This window comes from Crinia signifera, chromosome 11, assembly GCF_055691185.1.
Source record: "Crinia signifera chromosome 11, ASM5569118v1, whole genome shotgun sequence".
NCBI classification, from domain to species: domain Eukaryota; kingdom Metazoa; phylum Chordata; class Amphibia; order Anura; family Myobatrachidae; genus Crinia; species Crinia signifera.
Window position 1 is genome coordinate 26,167,524 of NC_139227.1, and position 10,998 is coordinate 26,178,521.

At 43.5% G+C, this 10,998-nt stretch overlaps 1 protein-coding gene across 2 annotated transcripts; it reads right to left on the bottom strand.

Annotated features, from left to right (window-relative positions):
- Positions 1-502: 502 nt before the first annotated feature.
- On the bottom strand, positions 503-10,991 carry CMC2 (C-X9-C motif containing 2). 2 transcript variants are annotated; one of them, XM_083165342.1, is made up of 5 exons: positions 10,819-10,991; positions 7,709-7,793; positions 3,515-3,614; positions 2,486-2,557; positions 503-684 (listed from the first exon to the last, which is right to left on the bottom strand). In XM_083165342.1, the coding sequence occupies exons 3-5, from the start codon at positions 3,593-3,595 to the stop codon at positions 610-612; spliced, it is 228 nt and encodes a 75-aa protein (XP_083021468.1). In that variant the 5' UTR covers positions 3,596-3,614; positions 7,709-7,793; positions 10,819-10,991; the 3' UTR covers positions 503-609. The 2 variants fall into 2 exon arrangements, with proteins under 2 accessions (XP_083021468.1, XP_083021467.1); XM_083165341.1 differs by having other exon boundaries at positions 7,709-7,786; positions 10,819-10,988.
- Positions 10,992-10,998: the final 7 nt, after the last annotated feature.

Consider the following 10,998-nt stretch of genomic DNA (forward strand, 5'->3'; position numbering starts at 1 on the left):
TATTTTTTTTTTCTCCCACAAAGCACTGTTCTTACCCATGGTGCACCTCACTTACCCATGATTCTCCTTCCCACCTCACTCCTTCGTTTGCCCTTTGACCAGATTTCCCAGCGTTTGCCGTCTGCTGTATGGGAAGCGTTTGTCCAGGGTAATTTGCTTGTTTCTAGCATTTATCTGCGATTTTTTAAACAACTGACTACATTAATGAGGCTGTGTAGGGAAACGCCGGTATGGCTGAGAATCGCCGTTAGGGCCGGCGATTCTCAGCCACGTTGAATAGGGTGACTTGGCGACTCCCCACGAATCCCCATGCATGGCGATTCACTGCTAAAAACCGGCGATTGGCAGGCGAATGTTAAATCTGAATCACTGTAACCAGCGATTCAGGACATTGAATACCGCCCAGTGTCTGGTGTGTGCCAAGGTTCACTTTACTAAACAAATTCACAACAGAAAAAGATAAGTATTTACTTTACTAAACTATTCACAACAAAATAAAATATAAAAACAAAAAGTTTTTATTTTGGCATAACAATAAATAGAAATTGTCCTCGGTGATCTTCTAGAAGAGTAACATTTCTCTGTCAGCTTGCCGAGTGGGAGGTTTTTCTAATTAGCGGTTTCCAGGAGTTTTTCTCGAGTCCTCACCGATTTGGCACGGCTAGCAGCTCTGTTGCTCTCATACTAAGAAAAAAAGTACAATGCACAATATTAAATAATTATATAAATATTACAAAAACATTTTTTTTTTTAAATTGGACTTGCACTTGAAAGTTTGAAACCACTTCTCTGAAGCGTCTCATGCAACTCTGCCAGTTGTCTTCTAGGAAACCTCCACAGGGTGGTGCTAGACACCAACTAAACATATACTGTATATATATATATATATATATATATATATATATATATATATATATATATATATATATATATATATATATATATATATATATATATATATATATATATATATATATATATATATATATATATATATATATATATATATATATATATATATACTGTGGATGGCAATAAGGCGTCACTCGGAGACTGAATACAACTTCAAAATTTATTGTGTGGTGACCGACACCAGTGTTTCGAGACAACAGCTCGTCCTCTGAACCCTGAGGACGAGCTGTTGTCTCGAAACACTGGTGTCGGTCACCACACAATAAATTTTGAAGTTGTATTCAGTCTCCGAGTGACGCCTTATTGCCATCCACAGTACTTTTGGTCGCTGACCTGGGAAGGCACCGGAGCAAGTATTATCTAAGTTAAGTTGTGGAGTGCCGGATTCTTTGCTTGCTTATATATATATATATATATATAATTAAATTAAATTGTGTTTGTCTAAATTTCTCAATCAGAAAATTTTGGCCTAGGGGGTGCCGTGAAAAACAAAAACATTCTGATACTCTGGAGTGCTGTGGTTCATAAAAGTGTGGGAACCACTGGAGTTATACATTGGCCAAAGGACTCCGACGTTTCATTTCAAATAACGTGTTCAAGAGCGTTTGGTGCATGGTAGAAGATGTGTTGGTTTTAAAATAGGAAACACACACCCCCACCCCCACCCCCCCCCCTGGGAGTGTCAGGCTAAATGCTGTGTGCCCAGGTGTTTGTGGGGAAGTTGTTTGACGTAACTTCCAGCCCCGACCCGACTGCTTCTATCGCAGCTGCCGAGTAAGTCCCGGGCTACACTGCGGAAAAAAAATCATTCGATGGTGAGTGGTTGCAAATGGATTTGCAGCTAATTGCAGGCCAGCGATATGAACGCAAGCCGTGCTAAGGAATTCACAGGCTTGCATGGGGCGGGATTTCACTCTGGCGGGGGTGATTTATACCTGATTGCAGGGAAGTGCAAATTAGCAGCCATGTGATCAGGCTTTGGTGCCTGCACAACAGATAGATAACAATCGCTCAACTGGTGTAAATATCAGCCCGTGTGTCTGCATCTGAACCAGGCTCGGTTTACATAAAAACCAAGTAAGTGAAATAGTGATATAAGTATAATCTGTTGTATAGAGGTATTCAATCTCGGATGCTATTTCCATCAGCATTGAAGCCAGATTCCAACAAAACAGATCCGACTTTAAAACAAGATGGAAACGACAGCAGATTGATAAATTCACGGCAGTTTTTTGACAATCCGCGGCAGCTTTCGCTAACATGCCCACTTTCTGACACTCGACAGCCGGAACTTTGATTCCGGTTGTTGAGTGGAGCGAAAATGGCCCGGGATTCTGACTGTCAGGACGTTCCGACAGTCAGAATCTCAGATTGAATACCGCCCATAGTTAGGACAAAAAAAAATACAACTCTGACAGACATTGCCGTGTATATGACATAGCAGGAAGCGCTATCGTGGTATGGAAATAGCCTTTCATTTGGCTCGCTGTTCTTATTTGTCCTACTTGTCGGTGAGGTTTAGCGGTTCATATAAAAACAGATGATTAACGGAAAATAGAGAGGAAAGACTCACCTCTTTAGTTAAGCACTTGCGCATTTCTCGGTCAAAGTCGTTGCAGTGCCCAAAAAATTTCAGGATTTTGTTCTGTAAGTACAAAACAAGATCGCACTCATTACAAAGATTTACCACACACACACACACACACACACACAAAAACAAAAAAATACAAACATGGCTCAACATTTTTTTGAAAGGCGAAAATAATGATATAAACAACATTTTTGAGAACTATTCCAGAGACCACAAAACATAATAGTTGGTGTTGCCCATAGTAACCACTTGATTCTGTGTAATGTGTATTAAAATTTAGCCTGATTCATCATCAATCGGTCCCCAGCGTATTCGCGCCTTGGACCGATGGTGCGGCTCTGTGCATGCGCGTATTTGCGCATCCACAAAGGATTTATTTGCAAGTGATTGACAGTCAGGAAGCGGAAGAGGGAGGGACCGGTATCAGAAACGCAGCCATGCTTTGGGGGCGTGTTTGTGGCGTCAACTCCGATCCCACTGCTGCTATAGATCCAGAGCCGTACCTGCAGCCATGCTGCGCAACTGTAAACTATACAGAACTATAATCAACCGATCTGCAATGGATGCTACTTTCTCGCACACAGCCGCTGGGATTAGCAAAGCTCAACACAATCCAGGCCGCTGCGACATTTGTTTATGTTCACACGGCCGCTATGAATACATCTGCCTACACCTATGAATCAGGCCCAGAATTGATCTACTGTGCCAATTAATAAGCAATGGCCAGTGGGGATCTAGATGAAACCATATATTCCTCAAATAAAAATGGAGGTGGTCAGGGGGATGGCGCAGGGGGACGCCCACCATTTTGTGGGCGTGCCCAGCAAATCGCTGGGTGTCCCCATCAAAACGCAGGCGTGACGAGGCCTGCACAGGCCGAACACCTGATGTCACATGACGTCGGCGCCCGCCTTGTTCTTCGGAAATAAAAGCCAGCCTAGACTGACTTCTTTACGGATGGGTCAAAAATCATTCAATGGTCAGCGACACGCTGCTGTGTGGCAAACTTACCTCAGTATGGCATTGCTTCAGCAAATTAATGAGCACGTTGCACTCGTCAGTGTGAAGGTGAGGTGACAAGTCTGGATGCATTCTTTATTAAGAAGAGCAACTGCAGCGGGGAAATAATTACAGTTACACATTCAATGAAATCACCATATAATCACAAGATACTTGCGGAATTCGATCATAAAAAAAAAAAAAAAAAACTACATGAACCATATTTGTGCCTTTAAAGCAGCAAAAACCAAACTACAGGTAAAATATACTATTATATCAGGAAAGTAAAACAAAAAAAATATTTTCTGTAGGTTCAGAGACATAAATAGAAGGATTTTAATTGGTTAAGACAGTTCCTACGCTCTCATTTACATAAAACGCTTCTGGAGTTACAGAGATGGTGGGAATCAGAGGATGGGGCAGCGAGCACACGAAATCCAGGTAAGGGATCGCTTATACAGGCATGTCCAAACTATGGCCCTCCAGCTGTTGCGAAACAACACATCCCAGCATGCCTTGCCATAGTTTGAGCACTCCCTAATGGCAAATCTGTGGCAAAGCATGATGGGACTTGTAGTTTTACAACAACTGAAGGGCCATAGTTTGGACATGATAAAAAACAGAAAAAAAAAGTGCCAGCGCTGGCTGTTCCAATAATTTCGACTAGACGGTTCTCAATTAAAAAGCAAAAAGTTTTAATAACTAAAATTACATAGAAAATATAGGATAAATCAAAAAATATTACATCTAACATTGAACAATTTAAATGCAATATTTCAAATGTTATATCACAGGGATATAGAGCATGGTGCTGGAATCTGCATGATATATAGCTGACAAATGAGTTGTATATTACCATCCAATGTACTTCGTCTGGTGAGTGTTAGATAGAATTACTTTATTCGTCTCACACTGGAGAAATTTGCAATTGCTACAGCAAGGTTCAAGTACAGATAAGAGTAATAGCATAATAAGAACACACATGATAAGATCCAAACAATATAACTCAAGAATCTAAAGGCCCCCACACACTAGAACGCTTTTTTGGCCAATTGTCCGATTTCCGACCGATCGTCCGATATATCGGCCGATTTTTACAGATAATCGGACGATCAGTCAGAAATCGGACAAAAAAATAAAAATCGGCCAAGTGTGTGGGGGTCTTAAGAACATGCAGGTTTTCTTCAGACCATGACAGTTGTACATTCTAATTGCAGCCGGAAGGAACGATCTGCGATATCTCTCCGTTGAGCATCTAGGGTGAAGCAACCTATCACTGAAAGTGCTACACAGATCCGGCAAAACATTTTTGAGCGGGTGTGAAGCATTATCCAATAATGATGTCATCTTGCTGATCATTCTCCTCTCACCCACAATCTCTACAGAATCCAAAGGCATTCCTAGGACAGAACTGGCCTTCCTTACCAGTCTGTTTAGTCTCGTATTGTCGGCTGTTGAAACACTGCTGCCCCAGCAGACCACTCCGTAGAATAGGGCCGATGCCACTACGTGTCCAGAGTGGGGGTGGCACAAAAGTCCTGGATTGCCCTATGGTTTCAAGCTTCCCATTTGGATGTTTCCTCCTTTGTATGCTGGAACAATTACGGACCATGCAGATATCCCAACGTTTGGTGGTCCAGATGGTTCAGGCACGCCAGTGCGAGATTGGACAGGTCACACAATGTGGATGGAGTGTGTCACCAGGGTAATTCATTAGCTCAACGCGTTTCCCCGGATCATATACCTCCGGCTTCCTCGGGAGCAAGTGGTTGAATGAGAGCCCAGTGCTCAATTTTATAGCAGAACACTGATTGTTCAATTATTTCAATGAATATCTGGGCGCTCATTTGTAAATTACAAGGTTCTGAGAAGTCACTGGAGGAATTCAGTCAACTTCTAACATCTGTAATATTCTACATCAGGAGGTGCAATAGCCTATAAAATAAAAGCCTAACAGCGAGCCTCACCTCTGCGTTACCACCCATAAGGATACACACACTAGATTGTAAGCTCCTCCGAGCAGGGCCCTCTTCCCTCCTGTTGTCAAAGCCCTCTTCTCTTCACATGTCACTCACAGCTCTCCTATACTCCAACACTCAGTGACCATCTTCGTCTGCATACTCATCTCCATCTTTGGCATCAAGCCTCAAGTTGTATGTTGATTGAGTCCTCACTACTTATATCCAAGCTGTAATGTGTATTGAACTGTGGCGCTCTTTATTTGTACTGTATTCTTGTTATTTATTCAATGTTATGCCAAGCTTTGTCTCCCTGTACTGTTCCTTTGTACGGCGCTGCGAAACACTTGTGGCGCCTTATAAATAAAATTATAATAATAATAATAATAATAACACACATCTCTCGCTACCCCCAGTGGTTCCTCTGATACCATCACCCTACCTACATGGTGCTATGGTGCCGGCTTCCTCTCCACCCCCCACCCCAGTAGTGGTGAGCGCTAACCTCTGGATCCACATGGGCGGCTTAATCTGCTGTCCTAGCTGGCTCTGTATCTCTGATACCACTTTTACACCGCTTAGCTAGGTCGCACCCGGGATTTTGTTTCTGGCTACAACATGGGTGCAACCCAGCTTGAGACCTTTACACTGCTGTCCCCATCCAGCATAATGATGAAAGGGTGACATCACCAGAGGCAGGTCCTGAGCCGGCGCTGGGAGATGAGAACATCTCCCAGTGCCGTGTACTTTATTGCTGTGAACAGGTCCCGCACTGCATTGTTTATAATGCACTGCGAGCTGGGTTGAATCTGTGCTCAAGCCTGCTCTCTACCTGGGTTGCAATGCTGGGTCACTCGACCCAGGAAATTTCAGCTGGGTTTGTTTCCCCTGCACAATATCTCAGGTTGCTGCGTGTTCATGTGCAAAAACCCAGGATAATTATGGCGGTGTAAAAGCAGCAGGAGTCTTCACTAATGCATAACTGGAAGGTGGTGGCCATTACTGAGCCTGCTGGGACATCCCAGGACTACAGCCACACCTCCTCCCAGTAATGCATCAGTGAAGACTCAGAGATACAGAGCCGGCTAGGACAGAGGATGTGTCAGCACCCCATGGCAGCAGGCTTTTAACTAGTGTTTAAAGTTTACACATATACTAATGCCACTTGTGTTTTCTATTGCTTAATTGCATACAAATTTAAAAGGACTTCTAGGTTTTAATCAAACAGGAAAATCAAATTCAAAGACCAATAACATTTTTGCAAACTGTGTGCACCCTGGGGTGCCTCAGGCCTTGGGTTGGTGGACCAGGATCAATTCATATTATTTATGGGCAATGTAACAGGCAAAACCAGTGCTGGTGGCTGCAAATCATAATATATGTGGACAAGCAAAAGCAAATCCTGTCCCTCACCAGATAACTGTGACATATAAACACAATGCAGTTAATTTAATATTTTTTTCTGAATTTCTCAATAAGAAACATTTGGCTTAGGGGCGCCTTGAAAACATTTTGATGCTGTCGAGTGCCGTAATGAAAAAAAAAAAAAATTGGGAATCGATGAGTTAGACAAAGGATGGCACCTACAAAAACAGGTAGTTTTCCCTTGAACAATTAACACCCGGCTGCTGGACAATGGATTATTATGGAGAGGAGATGTGAAAGAGCTAAATTTGACGTTATAAAGTATTATTATAGGGTGTATTCAATGCTCTCTGCGAGCTGTGACAGTGAGCAGTGCCGAGAGGAATGCTGGGCCCCGGTAAAATTTTAGGGTAGTGGCCTAAGTGTGGGCACCTCCCACACCCCCAAAATGTTTAGAGGAGGGTGAAAGAAAACTCTACAAACTGTAATCTCAGCAGCACACCTACAGCATGTGCTGCTGTTGCTACCCCCCCCCCCCCCCCCTCGGCTGCCCTGGTCACAGCTCGCAGGGTCAGTATTCAACTGATCCCCTGCACACGCTGTTTCCCCCTCGATAGGTTTTTGGAGCGAGGGGGAAACGGTGTATACGACCGTTAAAACAGCGAGGCTCGCAGCTAAAATGCAGCAGGCTCCCTGCATTAGCGGCGAGCCTCACGCGATCCCTTACGTTTAACCTCCTCGCCGGCCGCATTGAATACACAAATATATATATCTCTATCTCAACTATCAATTTTGCCATTTACCTGATTAAAATGTTTCTTTTTCATTATAATCATCACTTTGTTTTTTCCAAGTAACATTTGCCCTTAGTCTCGGCCCTTACCTTTTCCTTATCTGCATGTATGACTGTTGCACTTCAGGTATACAGCATTGACTAGAGCTCTCCAAATACAGCAAACATCTGGGGGCCAGAACAAAGAAAATGGATTTTAGACATGTTCCTGCTAGCATCCAACAGTGCATGACATCCAGTCATAGAATGTACTGAATATCCATATGCCATTATTTCTGGAAGCATGTTTGAATACTGTAATAAATGTCCTCTCTTGCTGTGTAAAGTGCACTACCTGTTGCCTAGGTGTTTACACAACATTCGTTTTTCTTTGCTCTTAAGCTGGGTGCACATTTGGCAATTATCGCTAACAATATATTTGTACATATCTGGTGATGTGTACACAATAAAATAGCGTTAATGATGCGCGCTCCCACAGGTCATTAACCCATTCAGTGGTGGGGTTTTTTTGTTTTGTTTTTTAAGGGAGCGCTCCACTGCCGGGCAGTGGGCACGGCAGTGGAGCAGCGCCACTGAGCACTCCATCAGCTGCTCCCCAGCAACCCGGCTGTGTGCGGCGTGGCGTTGAAAAGGTCACGCCGCACACAGCCGGGGGAAGGAGGCGGGGCCGGGCAGCAGCTGAGGCTGAGCGTAGAATGGAAGGTAGTTGATAACTAGTTACCAACTGGTGTATGAGCCGCAGAGAATATGAGGTGCTTTGTCAAGCTGCAGTGAGTAAGGGGTAGTCAGCCCTTTCTAGATACAAAGAAAAAACAAAGAGGTACACTGCGCTAAACAATCATAAACAATAATAGTGCCAATTGGGGGTAAAAATTACAATGTTATTTATTAAAAACATATAACATGACATACCATATTAAAAATAATTTGGCAGTATAGTAGAGGAAATGATGGGCTAAGTCCAGTTCATACGGTACCGTATTGACCACTGTTCAATGGATCCGTTCCTGAGGTGTCTCCTTGTTATAAAAGCCAGCGCCAGCTCTGCTGTATCCAAATATTGGTGTCATTTTTATCCAATGTGCCCAGACAGGCCTGCGGTAGGTATTTCTCATGGAGTAGCACTCTCCCGTTTGTGCATCACCTCCATCCGGTATTTGAGCGTAGATAGGTCCCCACTGGATAGAACCAGGTAGTGACTGCTGGTCAGAAAAAAACTCGAGGTAGGGAGACTGGTCCGGACCCGATTGTATGGAGTAGTGGCAAGGTAGGTAGAACTGTATATAGGTTGTCCTCTAGTACACCAACGCGTTTCTCCAGTAACCTGGCTTTATCAAGGTGTACAGGGTGTTGGTACGGCAGGGTTTATATACCCATCTATCTATGATGATTACAGACCCAATTGGCACATGTGTAGGTAGGTAGGTAAGGTAGATACATGAAAAAATGCCCTAAGGCTTATATGAGACGTATGAGCAGGAGAAGACACTTAATAATAGTAACATACACAAAACGAGTGTTGTAAATGATATAAAAATACAATATGATTTAATTGATAAACCGGTCAGGCAATACATATAGCCCTTTCTCATGATGTTATCATAGAAAGATGGGATATTTAATGTCTACATATAATAGACATTCTTAGATGGTGTGGCATAAGTAACAGACAAAACACCACACAACAAATATTATTTCAATATTCTCTGTGATGAATATTGAAATATTTGTTACGTGGTGTTTTGTATGTAACTTACGCCACACCATCTTAGAACGGATCCATTGAGCAGTGGACTCTAAAAATACAGTACCGTATGAACTGGACGTAGCCCATCATTTCCTCTATTATACTGCCAAATTCTTTTTAATATGGTATATCATGTTATATGTTTTTAGTAATAACATTGTCATTTTACCCCCAATTGGCACGATTATCTTAATCTATTTTTCAATTGTTTAGCGCAGTGTACCCCTCCGTTTTTTCTTTGAAGCGGAGCGTAGCTCTGATCTCAGCGGCGCTGCCCAGCAGGTGGTACGCCCACGGGTTTACCAGTCTGCTCATAACCCTGAAAATGTATTAAAGGGCTTTTGGGGGATATTTAGCAAAAAAATCTCCTCCATGCCTAAAATTCACATTGTATTAGACATGTAATGGATAATGAGATCAGGTCAGATTCACCATTGTAAAACAAGCCTCACTAAACCGGGTTCCGGACAGGGCCCCTACAAACAAACCATTTACCCGATGTTGGGATCCCGACTGTCAAAACACCGACAGCCGGGTTCCCGACGGCCACCTGCTATTTTCCCTTGTGGGAGAATAGAATAGGTGGCTCGAGTAGCAAGCTACCATGCCTGCAGCGTGGCGAGTGCAGCGAGCCCGCAAGCGGCTTAGTTGCGCTCACCATGCTGCCTGGGTCCGGCCAGTCAGAATCCCAACGTCGGGCTAATGACTGTCGGGATCCCGACTGTTGGACCCCTGTACCACACCCTAAACCACCACCGGGCACCTTCTTTTATTAGCGTTAAAAGGGGCTTGACTCTGTCCAACAGATGGTAAGGGATCTCTACAGATCCCTCCCCTTGTTCCAGTGTGCTGTGACGGGCAGAGGTGAGATCTATTCTGTGCAGACCACCCCACCCGCCACTCCCCCCAATCATAATGACTGTGACAACACATGTGGCTGTACTATCAGTGCTGTGTTGCTGCATGTAGCTGATTTACACAGTGACTACCATGATATAAAATGTTGTAAATTTTATATATATATATATATATATATATATATATATATATATATATATATATATATATATTACAACATTTCATCTCATGGTAGTCACTGTGTATAATCAGTTAACTTACATGCAGCAACACAGGACTGATAATACAGCCACATAGTTGTCCTACTAGTGCCAGCCTCTGCCCCCCCAGAGACAGTAGGTATATACTGGGTATGTGACCTTGCAGGAGGGTACAGGGACATGGCTTCCTATGGAACACCAATGAATGCTGCATGGGCTAAACGGAGACTCACCAACTACACTATGCAACCAAAAATGTCAACATGCCATGCCAGCCCTGTGACTTAGCAAGGCATGCTGGAACTTGTAGTCCCACACAGCAGCTGCTAAGCCACCGCTGGCTATAAAACAAAGAGTGAAACAGCATAAGAGATCCATATACCCCCACAACCTACCTGCTGTCAACTGAGGGGTAACTGCTAGGCATGTGCCAACGGCGGATCAGACTGTGCTGGGTGGTACTCTGCCGCCTGGGGCAAGTTTACCTCTTTACATAAGAACTGCAGCTGCCTTTGCTGTAAGAGGCTGTTCGAACTGTCCATCATTAGATGTTCATCCAATAAGATAGCTCCCAA